Source organism: Aotus nancymaae, unplaced genomic scaffold (genome assembly GCF_030222135.1).
Source record: "Aotus nancymaae isolate 86718 unplaced genomic scaffold, 86718_ANA_hifiasm-v0.15.2.pri h1tg000059l, whole genome shotgun sequence".
Classification (NCBI taxonomy): domain Eukaryota; kingdom Metazoa; phylum Chordata; class Mammalia; order Primates; family Aotidae; genus Aotus; species Aotus nancymaae.
In genome coordinates, this window is record NW_026988473.1 from 8,080,262 (window position 1) to 8,102,050 (window position 21,789).

Consider the following 21,789-nt stretch of genomic DNA (forward strand, 5'->3'; position numbering starts at 1 on the left):
AGAACATTTCCCTTAAAGGATTTTGGTTCTTTTCCCTGATGTTCTTGTGCAACACTCTGAGGGTCATCTGGACTCCGCCCACCAGTGTGTCTGCGACTCTCGTCTCACTTCCAGACACCTCCAGCTGCGCCGGAGCCTCCCTCCCCACCTCTCAGCCCACAGTGTCTGCATGCTGTGGGTCTCCCAAATCTGTCGTGTCAGGATCATGCTGCTGCTTTCTTTCTCTTCTTTTTTTTTTTTTTTGATATCTCGCTCTGTTGCCCAGGCTGGAGTGCGGTAGAGTAATCATGGCTCACGGGCATGTCTCTCGTGACTTCAGAACCCGCCTTTCAACCAAACGTTCAGATGATTATTAAGGCAACAAAGCAAGTGACAGACTGCACAATTTGTTTCCATTTCTAGATATAATTGATTAGGCTGTGTCTCATGAGGAGACTGTACCCCTCCTCTAAGCTAGCATCTGGAACACAATCTTCCAGGGCCTTAGGCCAGGTCTTTGATAGTAGTTTCGCCAGGATCAATCCCAAAGTGCAGCTTGCCATCCTTGGCAGCTGCCCAGGGCATGGAGGTGGAGGTCCACTTTGCCACCCAGTCTCCTGTCTTGCTAACCAAGATGAGGCCACCTAAACCTTTGACCCTTGACTTCATATAACCCAACGATAGGTCCGCAGCCTCTTCTACCGTCTTTCCTGAAAACAAGGAAAGGTTGAAAAACGACACGTTACTAAACGGAATCTCATGGGAAAATCACTTGCAGTTTGAAATGCCAAAGTGAACTAGGAAGGATTTGTGGTAAATGAACACCTGAACGCTTAAAAGGAGGGTCCTCCCCTCCTTGCCCTGAGATAGCACCCTAGCATCAGCCCAAGCAGAGGGGTCTTCCCTCCCTCACTCAGACTCAGTGTCTCTCCACTGCCCGCTTCTCCTGAGATGCGGAAGATAACAGTACTCAATGCTCTCCCATTCCAGACCTAAGGGAAGGTGGAGAGTCAAAACACAGTGTTAACCACCTGAAAGCAACATCTGTAGCCAACAGGAAAGGGTTTCCTACACGTCTCCATGCGTTTACTTATCAAATACCTTCTAAGCATTTGTCTTCACAAATTATGTGACTTGTCCTGTGGTCTGTGTACCTTGTTCCATGTGGAACAGAGTGAGTCTGGCCAGGTTCACCTTCAGGATGCTTTCCCCGTGCCCTGTGGTTGAGATGGCTCCGATGTTACTGTCAGCATAACCTCCGGATCCTGCTCAAAAAGGGTGATTGTTCTGAGCATTAACAGTTGAGAAATTCAAATCCATATTAGAAGTTGGACACTATGTGAAAGTTAAATCACGAAGGGCGCTCGAGTATAGACGAAGGTCAGGTTAGCAGCCATGATCTACAGATGCTAAGGTGGACTAGAAAGCGCCATGTAGATGCCCAGAATGGAGGAGGATAAAGGGAGCCTCAGGAGGGCAGGCCTGACCTTCACACAGCAGCTATAGCAGGACAGCGTCTCCTTGGCCCCAAAGCATAGCCATTCCTTTCTGCTCAATGATGCCCGCCCCACCGCCTCCTCCTCACGCCCCACCGCCTCCTCTTCATGCCCCACACACTATGGAGGAGAAACAGCGTGACTGCATTATATGGATCTCTAGCAAGGCCATCACGTTCCAGTGATTTTGGGAAAACGGATACCCACAACCTAACATCGTGCACACTGTCCAATGGAGGGCAGCTCTATTTGTTGAGAGTGGGCATGACTGGCCCTGAGGGAACTATTCTGGGCTATCCACTTAAGCAGGGGTCTGCAGCAAAAGCTACTTTGCTAAGATTCTTCCTTATTTTGTTCTGGGATCAAGCAACCTTACAGCCTTCTCTAAGTCATTCCTCTATCTGTTCACACACAGCTACCAGCCTGACAGTCCTTTAGCCTTGGAAGGATTCACCTTTACTCTCCCACAGTTGATACAGAAGCAGAGATGACTGATATTTGCCTTACTTATGGATGCTGGACATGGGGCAAGGACTTAGGAGTTGAGATGTTGCACTCAATTGTCACAAGGCCCCAGAGGTTCTCAAAGGCAGATCATCCCTGGCTCTGGTTCTGGAGGGAGATGACAGTGGGCAGTGAGTGAACTGCTGCAGTGGGAGGAGGAGCCTTTCCTTTTTCTTTTTTTTTTTTGAGATGGAGTCTCCATCTGTCACCTGGCTGGAGTGCAGTGACGCAATCTCGGCTCACTGCAACTTCTGCCTCCTGGGTTTAAGTGATTCTCCTGCCTCAGCCTCCCGAGTAGCTGGGACTACAAGCGCACACCACCATACCCAGCTAATTTTTGTATTTTTAGTAGAGATGGGGTTTCACCATGCTGTCCAGGCTGGTCTTGAACTCCTGACCTCGTGATTTATCCGCCTTGGCCTCCCACAGTGCTGGGATTATAGGCATGAGCAACTGCGTATGGCCTTCCTTTTTCTTATAAGTTTCTGTTGGGGAATAAACTGGCCAGGTCCCATGGTGTCAATCTGCCCTAATATTTGGAAGCAGCCAAGTCTTTGCTTGCTTTTCAGTTATTCTAGGACCACAGAAGGCCAGGTGTCTCCAAGGGTGGTCCTGGCACAGGAGTCGGGTCTGTGAAGCTGTCCTCCCCACCACGTGCACTTCTCAGGACAAGTGGATTGCCTGAGTGACCATTGCTGTGCCTAGCACCTTCCCTCCTGACTGTCCAGCGGGGGCCTAAGGCTGCTCAGAAGGCCAGGCAAAGCACACCTGGTGCTCACAGCTGGACAAGGACTTCTGATAATTTAGCTTACGCCTCTTCTTGTCCAGATTTACCACTGTAACTGAAGTTTAAAATAAATTTCTAGGCTGGGCACGGTGGCGCACGCCTGTAATCTCAGCACTTTGGGGGGCCAAGGCGGGCAGATCACAAGGTCAAGAGATTGAGACCATCCTGGCCAAGATGGTGAAACCTCATCTCTACTAAAAACACAAAAAATATTAGCTGGGTGTGGTGGCGTGCACCTGTAATCCCAGCTACTCAGGAGGCTGAGGCAGGAGAATCACTTGAACCTGGGAGGTGGAGGTTGCAGTGAGCCAAGATCGCTCCACTGCCCTCCGGAGTGAGACTCTGTCTTGAAAAAAAAAAATTAATTTCTGGGATCTAACCTGGAGTGACTCCGTGGTCTGGTCTGAACCCAGCTGAAGCAAGCTGCACTACTGACCAGGGATACTTTGGTAGGACTTTTGCTAAGGAGAAAGAACGGTAGACTACTTCCTATCTCTTGGGTGATTTATCAAGGAGGAGAGGAGTTACCAAGCCTCTAGTCCTTAAGGAAGCTTCCAGTGTCTCTGAGTTCATGACAGAAAAAGGGTATCAAGAATTGTCAAGAGTGTAGATTATGACTAAAGACTAGAGGAACACATTAGGTGCCTCTCAGCCACTCCCGGGAATGAGATGATGTGCTTCCCCGTTACTGCAAACAATATCTCAATCTGTAATATGTCTGTAGAAGTCTGTTACTTTCATGCTGCTCAAATCTAATAACCACAGTCTTAAACTCTCAGATTTCTCAGATTGCTAATTAGAGCCCATGTCTGGGGAGTAAGTCTCACTCAAGTAAGTCTGCAGATCCTGAAACTGCGGCTAAGGAGAAGGCAGAATCACTATCGGGTAGACTGAGGGCAACTTTAGCATCCCTGTCTCCACTTCTCTCCCCAAGTTGTTCCAAAAAGGCAAGTGTTCTAGAAAAACAGTGCTGCTGATACAAACACCCTCTCAGAGCAGGGCCCTGAACAGCCACTTCCAACCCCATTTCACTCCCAGACATCCTGGAGCTGCACCAAGAGCAGAAAGGGAACACAGCAAGAAAGGGAGAGGGGGCAGGGAATAGGGAATGAGGAGAGCCTGAGGATGGAGGAAAGGAGAAGGGGCAGGAGCCATCCCTTGGTCCTACCTACACACGGTGAGTCCCCAACGCGGCCGACCATTTTATTAACGATACCCCCTGTAGAGGTTGCGTAGGCCACATTCCCTTTGCAGTCCAAGGCAACGGCACCCACAGTTCCCAAGTTTCTGCCAAAAATAGACAGAAAAAAGTGACAGGCTGAAAATGAGAAGGAACTCCATAACCAACAATGTAGCTTCGAACCACTTAAGTCTCATGTTATATGTTAATGGCAAATGGGGCACCCTTTAACTCCATCATTCTAGAGAGAACCTGCCTGCTTCTCATTCTACATGTAAGTTACAGGTGGATTGCTGGACACTCCTCTACACCTCAGCTTAGCACATCCAATCCCAACACCGCCGTTTGCTAGCTGTAACCTTAAGTTTTCTTTTGTCTCATTGTCCCCATCATAAAATGGGGATAAAAATAAGTTGCATATCAAACTTTAGTGTATATAAGAATCCCTTGGATCCTTGAGCCCACAGAGATTCTGAAGCTGCCAGCAAGAGGAGAAAGGAAAGGAAAAAGTGAGTTGGTAGATACGGGGTGGGGCCCAATATCGTGTGTGTGTATGTGTGTGTGTGTGTGTGTGTGTGTGTGTGTGTGTGTGTTTGAGATAGAGTCTCACTCTGTCGCCCAGACTGGAGTGCAGTGGCACAATCTTGGCTCACTGCAACCTCCGCCTCCCAGGTTCAAGTGATTCTCCTGCCTTAGCCTCCTGAGTAGCTGGGATTACAGGGACGTGCCACCACACCTGGCTAATTTTTATATTTTTAGTAAAGATGGGGTTTCACCATGTTGGCCAGGCTGGTCTGGAATCTCTGACCTCAGGTGATCTGCCGGCCTTGGCCTCCCAAAATGTTGGGATTACAGGTGTGAGTCATTGCGCCTGGCCGATCTCGCATTTCTGATAACCTCCTGGGTGTCGCTGATGCTGCCTGCCTATGGACCCTGTGTCATGCAGTTGTCGTAAAGATCAAATCAGTTAATTTCCCCTAACATTTTATTATGAATTCTTGCATACAGTCATGTGCCACGTATGATGTTTGGATCAACAGACTGCATCTGCATATATGAAGGTAGTCCCATGAGATTGTAAGACTCTATTTTTACTGTACCTTTTCTATGTTTCAATACACAAATACTTACCATTGTGTTACAACTGCCTACAGTATTCAGCACAGTCACGTGCTGCTCAGGTTTGTAGCCTGGGGACAACAGGCTGAGCTACGCAGCCTAGATGTGCAGTAGGCTCTGTACATCTCTGGGTTTGTGTGAGTACACCCTATGATGTTTGCATAGCCATGGAATTGCCCAACTATGCATTTCTCAGAATGCATTTCTCATCCTGTCACGCAATGCGTGACTGTAACAAAGTTAAAGAAATTGTCCACTAACACCCAATACCCACCAGCAAAATTCTATAATAAATTGTATATAAGGCACTGGTTTTTTTTGAGATGGAGTTTCCTCTTATTGCCCAGGCTGGAGTGCAATGGTGTGATCTTGGATCAGTGCAACCTCTGCCTCCCGGGTTCAAGTCATTCTCCCGAGTAGCTGGGATTACAGGCATGTGCCACCATGCCTGTCTAATTTTGTATTTTTAGTAGAGATAGGGTTTCTCTATGTTTGTCAGACTGGTCTTGAATTCCTGACCTCAGGTGATTCACCTGCCTCGGCCTCCCAAAGTGCTGGGATTATAGGTGTAAGCCACTGCGCTCGGCCTCGAGGCACTGTTTTAAGTATTGGGACACAGTGGTAAGCTAAACAAAGTCCCTTCTTCCATGGAGCTTGCATTTGGGGTAGAGGGTGGTAGTAACAGGGCAATAGTGTGTCAGGCGAACAAAAAAAACCACACACACACACACACAAAACCAACCCTCCCCACTCCCCCACAAAAAAAAAAACCCAAACAAAAAACAAAGAATACTGCAGCATCAGGGAAGAGTGATGGTGGGGAGGTGCTGTTTTATACAGGATGTCTCTGAACGACAGAGGGGCAACATGCCATGTCAACTGCTGGGGAGGAATGTTTCTAATGCACAAACATGCCTGCCATGTACATGGAATTTGAAGGAGGCCAGCATGGTTGGGGAGAATAAAATGAGGGAGAGCATGGTAGGCGAATGATCACAGGACAGCCAAGGCCAGATCACAACGTCTCTGACAACTAGGGTGACTATATGCACTAGTTACCCAGGACAGTTTAAATTTATGCCTGCTATCATGGCTTAATTATTAATAGTGGCACTTTTACTCTCAAGATAGAGTTCCAGTTTAAACACCAAATAATATAATCATCCTACTTTTAGGCCATTGCAAAGGCTTTTATTCTGAGTGAAATGAGAGGACACTGGGGAGTCTGAGTTAAGAAGTGCCACAATCTAAGTTTAATCTTAAAAATAATCACTCTGGGCCAGGTGTGGTGGCTCAGGCCTGTAATTCCAGCATTTTGGGAGGCCGAGGCAGGTGGATCACCTGAGGTCAGGAGTTTGATACCAGCCTGGCCAACATGGTGAAACCTCATCTTTACTAAATATACAAAAAAATTAGCTGAGTGTGGTGGTGGGTGCCTGTAATCCCAGCTATTCAGGAAACTGAGGCAGGAGAATTGCTTGAACCCAGGAGGTGGAGGTTGCAGTGAGCTGAGATGGCACCACTGCGCTCTAGCCTGGGCAACAGAGCGAGACTCTGTCTCAGGGAAACAAAACCAAAAGTCATTCTTTCCACTCTACCCGCCCTGCAGCAGAATGGCTAAAATGAAAGAGGCATATCAAACCCGGCAAGGATGTGCAGGAACTGGGATGCTCATTCAATCCTGCTGTTAGTGTCAACTGTACCAACATCTTTGGAAAACCGTTTCACAATATCTACTAAAACTGATCATATGCACATTCCATGACTCAGCAATTATTCACCTGTGTATCTGTCCATCAGAAATGTGGCAGGTGTTCACCAAAAAAGCATATACCTAGTGCTCACAGCAGCAGTAGGTATAATACACGAGTCCCTGCTTATCTGCAGGGGATACGTTCCAAGACCCTTAGTGGATGCCTGAAACCTCAGCTATGACTGACCTCTATAAATACTATGTTTTCTGATGTACTGTATGTACATACCTATGATAAAGTTTAATTGATAAATTAGGCACAGTAAGAGATTAACAATAATAAAATAATACAATTATAACAATACACTGTACTAAAAGTTATGTGAATGTAGTCTCTCAAAACATCAGAACGCAGTTGAGTGTGGGTAACTGAAAGCACGGAAAGTGAAACCGCAGATAAGGGGGAGCTACTGTCACCCTAAACTGAAAACACAGATGTCCACCACAGGTAGAGTAGATAAGCTGTGGTGTGTTAATGAACTGGAATACTACACGGCGATGAGAATGAACTATTGCAACAAACAGATGAATCTCAGAAGTATCATCTTGAAAGAAGGCAGGCCAAAAAAGTATATACTATACGATTTCACTGAAATAAAGGTAAAAGACAGGCAATACTCATCTATGTAGAAGTTAGGAAAGTGGTCACCTTGGGGGCAGGGTAGTGAGTGGAAAGGGGAGAGAGGGGAGCTTCGGGCAACATCCTTCTCCTTCAACCAGGTGCTGATCGCACGGTGTTTTCCCTCTGAACATTCATCAACGTGCATACGCGGGATTTGTGTACTTCCGTATGTATGCTATACATCTATAATATTTTTATCTTAAAATATATTTTTTTGAGATGGAGTCTGGCTCTGTTGCCCAGGCTGGAGTGCAGTGGTGTGATCTCGGTTTACTGCAATCTCGGCTTCTCAGGTTCAAGCGATTCTCCAGCCTCAGTCTCCCGAGTAGTTGGGATTACAGGCATGCGCCACCACGCCTGGCTAATTATTTTTGTATTTTTAGTAGAGATAGGGGTTTTGCCATGCTGGCCAGGCTGGTCTTGAATTCCTGGCCTCAAGTGATCCATCCTTCTCGGCCTCCCAAAGTGCTGGGATTACAGGCGTGAGCCACCGCACCCAGTCTATCTTAAAATAATTATTCTGGCTGACACTGTGCCCAGCCTATCATAAAATAATTATTCTGGCTGAAATGTGGTATTCACTGAGGACCAGAGTAGAAACAGAGACCGGTTAGGAGGATTGAGGAGGCAGTGGTTTGGGTAAGGATGGTTTCAGTGGAGAGGTAAGATATAGGCTGGAGTTGGGGAATTTTGAAGGTAGAGCTGATAGAATTTCTAGGAGGACTGGAAATCATGACAGACATTAAGGCTTTTGGCTTTAGCAGCTGAAAGGACATAAGAACATTTATTGAAATGTAGAAGACTATTAGGAATAGCTCTTTTGTTTTCTTGCTGGTGTGTGTGTGTGGGTGTATGTGCACATGTGTGTGTGTGTGTGTGTGTGTGTGTCTGTGTGGAGAGCAGGGTGGAGAAATAAATTCAGTTTTGGATTTAAGCTTGAGGTTAGGCAGTAACGTGGAGACTGAATAGTAGCTGGATAGAGTCTGGTATTTGAGGGGCTTGAGAGAGAAATTTGGCATCCTAGCTAGAAGGAAAGCAAATAGGAATCCCACTTTCCATCATCATAAAAACTAACTCCAGATAGCTAAACATCTAAATATAAAACACAAAATGAATTTTTTCAAGAAAATCTAGGTGACTTTATGTGTCAGGCTAGGGGACTACCTTAGGAGTTTCGAGTCTTATGACTATAAAAGAAGAGGAAGGCATATTTGATTACCAAAAATTAAAATCTATCCCAGCACTCTGGGAAGCTGAGGCCAGTGGATCACCTGAGGTCAGGAGTTTGAGACCAGTTATTTTATTTTGTTTTTTGAAATGGAGTCTTGCTCTCATTGCCCAGGCTGGAGAGCAATGGTGCCATCCCAGCTCACTGCAACCTCTGCCTCTCAGGTTCAAGTGATTCTCCTGCCTCAGCTTCCCAAGTAGCTGGGACAACAGACACACGCCACCATGCCTAGCTAATTATTGTATTGTTAGTAGAGACGAGGTTTCACCATGTCGGCCAGGCTGGTCTTGAACTCCTGACCTCAGGTGATCCGCTCACCTTGGCCTCCCAAAATGCTGGGATTATAGGTGTGAGCCACCGTCCCTGGCCCTAAAATCTTTTATATGGCAAAAATACCATAGCAAAAGCAAAATAAAAACAACAGATTTGGTACTTTTAATTTTTTAAAAAAATTTACAGTAGAGTATAACCTTAAGGCTGATAAGAAAGAGCCAGGCACAGTGGCTTGTGCCTATAATTCTTGCTACTTAAGAGGCTGAAGCAGGAGGACCACTTGAACCCAGGAATTCAAGGCCAGCCTGAGCGACATAGAGAAATTCCATCTACCTATAAAGAATGTTAAAAAAAAAAGTAAAATAAAAAATAAATAAAGACTGATAAGAGAAAAAAGAATTCAAAGGAAAAAATGAGTATAGGACAAAAATAGGCAAATTCATAGAAAAGAAAAATAGTATTGTTGTTTTCATTACATGTTTAGTGTTTTACTAAATTTTGAAATTTCTTTTACTAAACCTAGAAAATTTCCATTGTTTTTTGCACTCACTGTACTGATAGTATCATGAAAAGATTAGGCGTGGCTAAGTATTGGACACATTGTATTATTCTTTCAAGAACATCAATCACATCAGTGTTTTATATTGTTTTCTGTTTCCGGTAAAATCAATTGTCTGTTTATTTGGCCTCTTTCCCTCAATTCCTGTAACTGCCTGTATGCTTTTTTGTGTGTGATTTTTTGTGATTAGCAATTAAATCTTCCTTTAGTAAAGAATAAGAAGTTGCAAGGATTTCATCTGACTTGTTCAAACTGTGGATGTGGTGAAAATAATTTTCTTACTAATTTTCATTGTTTTGATTAATAAGTAGATCTTCATTTAACAAAACCTTTGTAATGTCTTGTTTGTGAATTTTATGCAGGTCACTCTAGAAGAAGATTGCTTATTTTTATTGTTTCCAGTGTTGGAAAATGCAAGCAGCCTGCTTCTTTTGAAGATTTTTACTTCCTTTTTCATTTTTTTTTTTTTGTGAGCTCCACTTTAGCATTCTTATTCTATCAAAGTCTTGGCTTATTTTCAATAATCTAAGGGATTAAAAGTGAAATGTAATTACATCCAAAGTATAAAAAATGAGAATGTATTTTCTTTTCTTTTTTTTTTTTTGAGATGGAGTTTCGCTCTTGTTGCCCAGGCTGGAGTGCAATGGCGCAATCTCAGCTTACCACAACCTCCACCTCCTAAGTTCTGGTGATTCTCCTGCCTCGGCCTCCCAAGTAAAGAAAGTATTTTCATCAAAAAATAAAGAGCTAATCTAAAAAAAAAAAAAAAAGTTGGCCGGGTGTGCGCCTATAATTCCAGCACTTTGGGAGGCTGAGGTGGGTGGATCACCTGAGTTCAGGAGTTTGAGACCAGTCTGGCCAACATGGTGAAACCCCGTCTCTTCTAAAACCACAAAAATTAGCCAAGTGTGGTGGCGCACACTTGTAATGCCACATACTCGGGAGGCTGAGGCAGGAGAATTGCTTGAACACGGGAGGCAGAGGTTGCAGTTAGCTGAGATCACACCACTGCACTCCAGCCTGGGTGACAGAGGGTGACTCTGTCTCAAAAAAAAAAAGTAATTTGCAGGTATAATTTCCAAAAAGTTATCAAAGTAATTGTAAAATATACAAAATTTTTATTAATTTTTTTTTTTTAAAGACGGAGTTTTCTTCTTGTTGCCTAGGCTGGAGTGCAATGGTGTGACCTTGGCTCACCACAACCTCCGCCTCCTGGGTTAAAGCGATTCTCCTGCCTCAGCCTCCTGAGTATCTGGGATTACAGGTATGCACCACCATGCCCAGCTAATTTTGTATTTTTAGTAGAGACGAGGTTTCTCCATGTTGGTCAGGCTGGTCTCGAACTCCTGACCTCAGGTGACCAGCCCGCCTCGGACTCCCAAGGTGCTGGGATTATAGACATGAGCCACCGTACTTGGTTAATTTTTATTAATATTAACGTTAAATCATGAATTGTACTGAATACCAGCAATACCAAGATGCCAGGGCAAAAAGATTAAAAAAAAAAGATAAAACATGAATTGTAATTAGTAAATATAACACATCAAGGCTGAAATTACACAGAAGCTAAAAATTTTAACACTATTTTTTTTTGAAATTAACTAAATCTTTTAAATAAACCCCGTCTCTACTAAAAATACAAAAAAAAAAAAAAAAAATTAGCCAGGCATGGTGGCACATGCCTGTAGTTCCAGATACTCAGGAGGCTGAGGCAGGAGAATTGCTTAAACCCAGAAGGTGGAGGCTGCAGTGAGCTGAGATCGCACCACTGCACTCTAGCCTGGGCAATGGAAGACTCCATCTTAAAAAAAAAAAAAAAAGAAAAGAAAGAAAAAAAGAAAAAAATGTAGATAATCAGATATTTGCCAAACTTTCATATTTTAATAACTCCCAAATAATGTGAGCTATGGGTAAGACCTACTTTTGACAATCTGTTTTCTGAGCATCTTTTTCATGCTTCTCTTTTTCCAGACGCTTTTTGTTTCTCTCTGTTATCAGTTTTTCTGCAGGAATCTCTGGAACTCCCATAGCTGCTGCAAATTGTGCTGCACCATGGTGAGTCAGAAAGCAATGAGGTGTCTGAGCCAGAAAGAAAAGAGAAAATGATTGGTTTTTGGAAAATTTTAAATCTTTTAAACTGTTCCAACTGTGTTGAAATAATCACTTCTCTTTGGGCAAAAAGCCTCAAAAATACAAATTGCAGTGGTTTGCTTTTCTGTATGCCGAACAAAGCCTGACTCTCTTCTGAGTTTTTGCATTAAAAAAAGACCCCAGCCAAGCGTGGTGGCTCATACCTGTAATTCCAGCACTCTGGGAGGCCGAGGCTGGGGGATTACCTGAGGTCTGGAGTTCGAGACCAGCCTGACCAACATGGAGAGACCTCGTCTCTATTAAAAATACAAAATTAGCCAGGTGTGGTGGTGCATGCCTGTAATCCCAGCTACTCGGGAGACTGGGGCAGGAGAATTGCTTGAACCCAGGAGGTGGAGGTTGCAGTGAGCTGAGATTGTGTCATTGCATTCCAGCTTGGGCAACAAGAGCGAAACTCTGTCTCAAAAAAAAAAAAAGAAAAAAAAAGAAAAAGACCTCGATGGAATGTTACTAGAGATGCGATTTACATATTACGTTAAATTTAGAGAACTCAATCCATCTTTAACACATGCTATTAAATAGCTGGTCTGGTTAGTTTGTATGTGGTGTGAAGAAAATACAGAAAGATAAAGTAATCACTCACTTGTCAAGTGATTACTAGTCAAGAATCTTGGCTGATTTGAGAAACTCAAATACATTGCTTCTGTTTTTTTATATATTTTATGAGAACAGTGATCTCTATTTCTGCACAGTTGGAGCCTTTATCACTGAAGTATAGCGATAACAATTCATTAGGAAAAGGATGCTTTAGTCAAATATACCTTTTCCATGACAAGCCGAGCAAGTTTAATGGGATTTGCTATACCCCGGACTGCGGACACTGCTCCTGTAGACAGGTCTTTTCCATCCATGATACTAGCATCCATTTCAACCTCACCATTTGTGTTCAAGACAGACCCACAACCTAAAACCAAAAAGAAGTTGAAAAGCAAGAATTAAGAATTTAGAAACAGCTCCAGATTTTCCTCTGATTTGCCCCATTTAATTCATCCTCTATTCCATTGCCAGAGGAACATTTTTTTTTTTAAGAGAGAAATCTTGACTTGGAGGCTGGTTGCGGTGACTCACGCCTGTAATCCCAGAACTTTGGGAAATCAAGGTGGGCGTATCACTTGAGGTCAGGAGTTTGAGACCAGCTTGGCCAACACGGTGAAACCCTGTCTCTACTAAAAATATAAAAATTAGCCAGATGTGGTGGTATGTGGTTGTAATCCCAGCTACTCAGGAGGCTGAGGCAGGAGTATCACTTGAACCTGGGAGGCGGAGTTTGCCATGAACCAAGAGTGACAGTAAGATTTCATCTCAAAAAAAAAAAAAAAAAGAGAAGTCTGACTTGGCACTTCATGACCTACAAAATAAAAAGTGCAAAGCTCTTCCCAACCTGACCTCTGACCTGCTTTTCCAGCTTCATTTTCTCTCCTTGGCTATATTTTCCTGAAATATTAGGTTTCCTTGAATACAATAGTCCCCTTACCTACAGCCTTGCTTCTGAGGTTTCAGTTACCCTCAGTCAACCTTGGCCCCAAATTTTTAAATGGAAAATTCCAGAAATAAACAATGTGATTCCTTCCTTTATTTTTATTATTATTGTTTTTGAGACGGAGTCTCGCTCTATTGCCCTGGCTGAAGTGCTGAAGTGCAGTGGCGTGATATCTGTAACCTCCGTCTCCCGGGTTCGAGTGATTCTTCTGCCTCAGCCTCCCGAGTAGCTGGGACTACAGGCGTGTGGCACCACACCTGGCTACTTTTTGTATTTTTAGTAAAGAGGGGGTTACACCATATTGGCCAGGCTGGTCTTGAACTCCTGACCTCATGATCCACCCGCCTCAGCCTCCCAAAGTGCTGGAATTACAGGCATGAGCCACAGCACACGGCTACGATTCCTCCCTTTGTCCAGCATATCCACACTTTATAGGTTCCCTGCTGTTAGTCACTTAGCAGAAGTCTTGATTATCAAGTAGTACCACAGTGCTTGTGTTCGAGAAACCCTTATTCTACTTAATAATGGTCTCAAAGCACAACAGTAGTGATGCTGGCATACTGTTATAATTGTTCTATTTTATTATCAGTTATTGTTATTAATCTCTCACTGTACTGAATTAAGATACTAAACTTTATCATATGTATGTAAGTATGTATGGAAGGTTGAGTACTATTGGTGGTTTCAGGTACCCACAGGGGGTTTGGAACACATCCCCCATAGATAAGGGAGGACTACTATATACCAAAAGCCTGCATGTCTCTGTGCCTTTGCACATGCTGTTGTTTTTACCACTAGCACCCTCTCTCTGTATTTCTCTGCCCAGATAATGCCTACAAATCTAGCTATGCTTCTTAACCTCTTTGTGCCTGTTTCCTCATGTGTAAAATGAGTAAGAACATCAACTCATTTAATCCTTACAACCATCAATGAGGTAGATATTGCATATTAAACACTCAGAATAATGTCTAGCACGTGTGGGCAAACAGTAAGTGTTTTTGGCCTCCCAAAGTGCTGGGTTTACATGTGTGAGCCACAGTGCTTGGCCAAAAAGGCATCCTGGAACATTAGGAAGGAAGAATAAAAGAAGGAGTAAAAAAATGGGTAAATAGGATAGACTTTCCTTCTTTTCTTGAATTTTCCAAATTACATTTGCCATTTAAAGCAAAAATGGTAACATTGTCTGAAGTGGTTCTCGATGTACATAGTGGAAATATCTCAGACAATTATATGATCAGCAGGGGAGGGTAAAGGGACTATAAAGAAAGGTAAGGCTTCTACAGGCTGCTAACCTGGTAAAATGGTAACTTTTTAGACTGTGATAAGTTACATGTGTTTATCCATCTACGGCATAATATCTAGAGCAAACACCTAAAAAATCTACACAAAGAGATACACTCAAAAAAAAAATACTACAGGTAAAACAAAACGAAATTCTAAAAAATGCTCGAATAACCCATAGGGAGGCAAGAAAAAGAAAGCACAGCCAGCGAACAGAGCACTAGACACACAATAGCAGGTTTAACTCAATGCATCAGTGATTACATAAAATGCAAAGCTTCTAAATACACTAATTAAAAGACAGGTAAAGGCAGAGTGGATAATTTTATTTTTATTTTTTTGAGATGGAGTCTCACTCTTGTCGCCTAGGCTGGAGTGCAGTGGTGGGATCTTGGCTCACTGAAACCTCCGCCTCCCGGGTTCAAGCAAATTCTCCTGCCTCAGCCTCCTGAGTCGCAGAAACTACTGGCGTGTGCCACCACGCTCGGCTAATTTTTGTATTTTTAGTAGAGATGGGGTTTCACCATGTTGGCCAGGCTGGTCCCCAACTCCTGGCCTCAAGTGATCTGTCTGCCTTGGCCTCCCAAAGTGCTGGCATTACAGGCGTGAGCCACCGTGCCCGGCACGGGTAAAATTTGACCCAGCTATATGCTGTCTACAACATGACCCAGAAATCACATTCCTGGGCATTTATCCCAGAGGCATGAACATTTATGTTCATATAAAAACCTGTTCACGAATGTTCATAGCAACTTTATTTGTAATAGTCCCAAACCAGAAAGAACCAAAATATCCTTTACCAGGTGAACGTGTAAATAAACAGTGGTTCACCTATACTAGAGAATACCATTCGGCAACAAAGGAATAAATGATATGGGCAACGACTAGATGGATCTCAAGGGCAAAAATGCTGAATGAGACAAGCATCTCCAAAAGGTCACATACTGTATGATTCTGTCAGAGGCGTTTGAACCAGAGCAACTCCATCTTAAATAGGAGCTGGGTAAAATAAGGCTGAAACCTACTGGGCTGCATTCGCAGACGGTTAAGGCTTTTTAAGTCACAGGATGAGACAGGAGGTCAACACAAGAGACAGGTCATAAAGACCTTGCTGATAAAACAGGTTGCAGTAAGGAAACCAGCCAAACCCCACCAAAACCGAGATGGCCATGAGAGTGACCTCTGGTCATCCTCACTGCTACACTCCCACCAGCGCCATGACAGTTTACAGATGCCATGGCAACGTCAGGAAGTTGCCCTATATGGTCTAAAAAGGGGAGGCATGAATAATTCACCCCGTGTTTAGCATATCATCAAGAAATAACCATAACAATGGGCAACCAGCAGCTCTCAGGGCTGCTCTGCCTGGGGAGGAGCCATGCTTCATTCCTTTACTTTCCTAATCAACCTGCTTTCACTTTACAGATTCGCCCTGAATTCTTTCTTGCGCGAGATCCAAGAAAACCTCTCTTGAGGTCTGGATCGGTACCCCTGCCTGGTAACAATTAAATTTATAGAACATTCCCAAAACAATAAAATGATAGTGACAAGAAACAGATAAGTGATTGCCAGCTGTTAGGGAGGATGTCATACTGTGATTTCTACTGAGAAACACATACAGCTGTCCCTCGGTATCCGTGGGGAACTGGATGTAGGACCCCTGGAAATATTGAAACTGCCTTTGCAAAAATTACTTCAGTGAGAAAATTATGACAGTGAAAGAGATCTGAGTTAACATACCATCCTATCTTGCCTTTCCCTTAATTATTCCTAGGCCATTGGGCGGAGCTAACTTTGAGAAACATTTAGGCTATAGTTCAAAGGATAACAGGCCTTGCCCAAAACACAACTGTTTTTGTGAAGTGAATGAAAGTTCATTTAGGTTGAGCACACTGGCTCACGCTTGTAATCCCAGCATTTTGGGAGGCCAAGGTGGGTGGATTACGAGGTCAGGAATTTGAGACCAGCCTGGCCAACATGGTGAAACCTCATCTCTGCTAAAAATACAAAAATTAGCTGGGCATTGTGGTGCATGCCTGTAATCCCAGCTACTCAGGAGGCTGAGGCAGGAGAATTGCTTTAACCTGGGAGGTGGAGGTTGCAGTGAGCTCAGATCGCACCACTGCCCTCCAGCCTGGGTGACAAGAGCGAGACTCCATCTCAAAAAAAAAAAAAAAGAAGAAATGAACAACAAAAAAGCACATGAAAAGATGTTAAATACCACTTCCCATTTAGGGAAAGGCAAATCAATGCCATAATAAGACTCCGCTATATGCCTACTGGGATGGCTAAAATAAAAACTGCTGACACTAGCTAGTGCTGATGAAGATGTGGAGTTAGTGGAACTTCCTTTTTTTTTGATATGGAGTCTCGCTTTGTTGTCCAGGTTGGAGTGCAGTGCTGCAATTGTGGCTGACCACAACCTCTACCTCCCAGGTTCAAGCGATTCTCCTGCCTCAGCCTCCCAAGTAGCTGGGACTACAAGCACCCGTCACCACACCCAACTAATTTTTGTACTTTTAGTAGAGGATGGGATTTCACTATGTTGGCCAGACTGGTCTCAAACTCTTGACCTCGTGATCCGCCTGCTTCGGCCTCCCAACGTGCTGAGATTATAGGTGTGAGCCACCGTGCCTGACCTCTAAGTGGAACTTCCACACATTGCTAGTGGGAATAGTAAAAGTTTGGCAGTTTATAATGAAGTTAAATTCTTGCCACAAGCCAGCAGTCCCACTCCTACATATTCACCCTTAAGGGAGATAAAAACTTATGTTCACATAAACACCTGTATGCAAATATTTACGGTGATTTTATTTATAATGGCCCCAAACGGAACATGTCCTTTAGCTGTTACATGGTTAAATCGACTGTGGTATATTCATACAATGAATTACTACTCAATTGAAAGGGACAAATGACTGATACTCATGTCTACACAGGTAACACTCTAATGCATTATGCTAACTGAAGAATACAAACTAAGGTTACATATTGCATGATTCAATTTATGACATTCCTTTTTTGTTTTTTTTGAGACAGAGTCTCCCTTTGTTGCCCAGGCTAGATTGCAGTGGAGTCACTGCAACCTCCACCTCCCAGGTTCGAGTGATTCTTGTGCCTCAGCCTCCTGAGTAGCTGGGATTGCAGGTGTGCGACACCACGACTGGCTGTTTTGTATTTTTAGTAGAGACAGCGTTTTGCCATGGTGGCCAGGCTGTTCTTGAACTCCTGGCCTCAAGTGATCCACATGCCTCAGCCTCCCAAAGTGCTGCCATTTATGGCATTCAGAAATGGCAAAACTACCGGGATAGAGAACAGATGAGTTGTTGCCAGGAGCTGGGAGTGAATGGAGGTGTGGACTCAAAGGGACGTGGGAGAGTAACAGAACTGTTTTATATCCTGATTGTGGTGGTAGTTACATGACTTATATATCTGTCAGTGTCAGGGAACTGTATACTGCAAAGGGAATTTTACCACATGCAAATTATACCAAAAAACAGACACCAAACCCATTAAAATTGTATGGTGGTATTAGGTTAGTAGATTCTAAACCTAGTTGTATCTCAGAATCACCTGGGAATCTTCAAAACAAAGAAGTAACAATTCCTAGACCCCACCACAGATCTTTACCTGATTGATTCTGTAAGTCCAGAAAGAGAGTAGATAAATGAAAAAAATCGTATTCTCTCAAAGATTCTCTAGCAGCTTATAACACTGAATTGTAGAGAGAATTAATATCTAAAGTGCTGTGTAAATACTACTGAGCTCTAGTGAAAGCAAATAGTCATTATTTGGTTGCCAATCTAAGGAATTTTTTAAAGAATATTTCTAGCATTCAAATTTACAAGTTCAATCTTTACAGTGTTGGTATCTAAAAATCAACCACTTTTTAATAAACTACTATGAAACAAGCTTTAAACATAAAGTAAAATCCATATTGAAACAGGAATAGAATGTAAACAATGTTTTTACAAATGTTCAGGCAAGTTGTGTCATGAATGCTAATTATTGCCACTGAACTCAATACCTACTAGGATCAGCTTTTTGTATGAAGTTCCCAAACAGTTATTTATTCTAGAGGATTATGGCAGAGACTGCTGGGAATATTGTTTGCCTGTACTGAAAGGTTCACAGTATGCTGTTAAAAGTCCCGCCTTTCCCCCCAGAATCTTTGCTTTCCTTCTTTTCAGCTCTACTCTTTTCTTCCTCAATGTGCTGAATGGCAGACATTTGAAAGATGAGAGGGGAGACATTGAGAAGGAAGGCCTCTGGATACAGAGCAAAAAAAATGAGAACTAGCTGCTCCAATTCCCTAATCTGTACTTCCCAGTTCATGCAGATGAGGAATTGTTAGAATAAGAGACGGGAAACCAGAATGACCCATTTCAAATGAAGGTCCTGTGTAAATAAGTGCAGGTTTGTCAGCCCAGGGGGTTCTGAGTGCTAAGAGGCAATGGTTTAACGAGTCACTCACAGAAAATGCTGGCTGCTCCCTCTGCTGGCAAAGTCAGTCCCTATCTGGTAAATTCTGGTTCCACAAATGGAGCCATGAAAGCACACTGTTAGGTCTCATTTTAAATTCAGATTGACTTATTTTTATTTTTAGAGACAGGGTTTCACTCTGTCACCCAGGCTGGAGTGCAGTGGCACAGTCTTGGCTCATTGCAGCCTTGATCTCCTGGGCTTAAGCAATCTGCCCACCTCAGCCTCCTGAGAAGCTGGGGCTATAGGCTCGTGCCATCACACTGTTTTTTGTACTTTTTTTTAGAGGTGGGGTTTTGCCATGTTGCTCAGGATGGCGTTGAACTCCTGAGCTCAAGCGATTCGCTCACCTTGGCTTTCCAAAGTGCTAGGCCACTGTGGCTCACTACAGGCATGAGCCACTGTGCTGGTCTCAGGTAGACTTATACAATTTAAAGAGTGTTAAAGAGTGCTTTGTAAAGGGGACAACAAAGATTAAGATTTCCTGAAATTCTTTTCCCTCACAGATGTTGGGTGGGTGGTATAATTCCAAGAAATATTTCAATCCCTAGCCTAGATGTCAGGTTTTCCATTTTAAAACAAAGAGATGAATGTCTTCCAGCAAGTTAATCTTTTTGTGCCTTAGTCTGATCCAAGATATGAGGATAATAATTTTGCCTAACTCAATCATTTAATGTTCATCATGAGTTAACTTGAGTTAGTTTAACCAACTTGAGTTGAACTAACTCAAGTTAACCAATTCAAGTGAGTTAAATGATTAACTCATTTAATGTTCAGATTAAATAAATCAAGTAAATTTCTTAGACCACTGCCTGATACATGCTATAATGATTAATATTCTAAAAAAGGGTGGACTGAGTGAAAGAAGAGAAACACAAAAGAATACACTCTGCATTCCAAAGTTAACCTGAAACCTTTGGAACCTTGTCAGGGGGAGGTAAAATATGCCTCATTATTCCCTCCTTCCTCTTGGAATTCATGCCCAGCTGACCAGCATTAACATTAAAACAGATATTAAGACTGACAAAGCAGACTTTGATTGTAGCAGTAAGATATCAAATTCCAGCAGGACTCTAGTATGACATCACATGACACATAGTAAGCCCTGAAAGTGAACTATTTTATCCCAAATTATGTTTCTTGGCCGTATCTTGAAATAGTCCTGCAAAGCTACCTCTTGTAGGGAAAATCTACATTCTGAAGAGAATCCCCTTCCTTTTCTAGGCCTTTTTCCTGATTCAGGAGAGAATCAACTCTGATAAGAAACATTTACAATTTATTCTCTCAATAGACTGCTACATGGGGAGTTCCTCTGCATAGGGGGAGGGGAGTCTTGGTCTCCCCAACCCCTTATCTTACCGCAGACATTCCCTTCTATTTTTAATTTTTCTTTTGAGATGGAGTCTTGCTCTGTTGCCTAGGCTGGAGTGCAGTGGCGTGATCTCGGCTTACTGCAACCTCTGCCTCCCAGGTTCAAGTGCTTCTCCTGCCTTGGCCTTCCGAGTAGCTGGGATTACAGGCTCCAGCCAGGCTGGTCTCAAACCCAACCTCAGGTGATCTGCCCGCCTTGGCCTCCCAAAGTGCTGGGATTACAGGCGTGAGTCACCGTGCTCAACCGCCTTCTAGTAATTCCATCTGCAGCCACAAGTCCTTATATAATCCAGATAGTCCCTTCTGTGGAGTCTGGGTCTTTAGACAAAGCTTTAAACCAACCGTCATCAGAAAATCTTTGAATCTACCTATGACCTGGAACCGCACCCCACAGTAGTCCTACCTTTCCAGATGGAACCAATGTACATTTTATATTTATTGATTGAAGTCTTATTTCTTTTTTTTGCATATTTAGTTTCACTCTAAAGCTCATTAGATTCCCTGACACTGTACATAGGTTCTATTTATTCTGAGGGAGGAGCTTGACTTGACTCACGTTACTTACTAGTTGAAAGGCACATTTACCTGCGTTGAACTCAGGATCGTCTTCCAGGGCAACCACAGCTCCCTCCACGGCATCCACGGCGCTCCCGCCTTCCCGGAGGATGCAGTAGCCCACGGTGGCGGCTCTGACGACACCTTGGCGCACTCGCTCCCTCCGATCCTCGGAGATGGGGCCGGCCCCGCCGCCGTGGACCACCACGATGGGATTCATGTCGGCGGATCCTAGGCACTAGGAAGGCGAAAGCGTCGTCCGAAGCCAGCCCAAGGAAGCCGCGGGGACACAAGGTCCTCGGGAGATCCTGTGGGGACAGCGCCCAGTCTCTATTTTGGGAGGCCTGGTTGGCAGCGGGGGGTGGGAAGGGGCGGCTCGGTCGAGCTTGGTACGAAGAGCCCAGGGCGCCCCGCGCCCTCCCACATTCCTCTCCGCCCCCGGCCCGGACCTGCCGGAGCCTCAGTTTCCCCGGGGACGTTGCCCCGCGCCCACCGCCGCCCGCCTCCAAGCTCCGGCGCAGAGGGAGGATGTGTATTTCGCCTTCCGGAAAATGTCTATTTTCGTTTATTTTGTTCGCCCTTCCACGTCTCGGGCGCCTGCTTCAGGAGGGCCGCCGAGTTACCAAGGGTACCGTGAGAGGCGGACGCCGAGGCCTCAGGCTGGGTCGAACTGCCCTCGCAGCTGCCCAGTACCGCAGCTCAACGGAGCTGGCTAGAAACCGCTCAACCTGCCACCGCTCGGGCCGCAACGGCTCTGCGCCGGCGCACGAAGGCAGGGCCGCCGCACTACCCAGTTACCGTAAAGCCCCGACGCCCGGCCAGCGCGCACCTGTCTCACAGCTCATCGGAGTCTCAGCAGCTGGCTCGCGCGAGCTTCCTAGAGGCAGATGGGGACCCTCCTTCTCCTGACAAGGCTGGGGGCAGGGTAGTTGGGTTGGTGGCGAGAAGCGGGAAGTGGCGTGCCACGGT

At 44.3% G+C, this 21,789-nt stretch overlaps 1 protein-coding gene across 1 annotated transcript; it reads right to left on the reverse strand.

Moving 5' to 3' along the window:
- Positions 1-225: 225 nt before the first annotated feature.
- LOC105715182 (isoaspartyl peptidase/L-asparaginase) lies at positions 226-21,228 on the reverse strand. The gene is made up of 6 exons (XM_064364811.1): positions 20,851-21,228; positions 12,413-12,555; positions 11,422-11,579; positions 3,935-4,053; positions 1,134-1,244; positions 226-689 (listed from the first exon to the last, which is right to left on the reverse strand). The coding sequence occupies exons 1-6, from the start codon at positions 21,038-21,040 to the stop codon at positions 484-486; spliced, it is 927 nt and encodes a 308-aa protein (XP_064220881.1). The 5' UTR covers positions 21,041-21,228; the 3' UTR covers positions 226-483.
- Between the last annotated feature and the right edge of the window lie 561 nt (positions 21,229-21,789).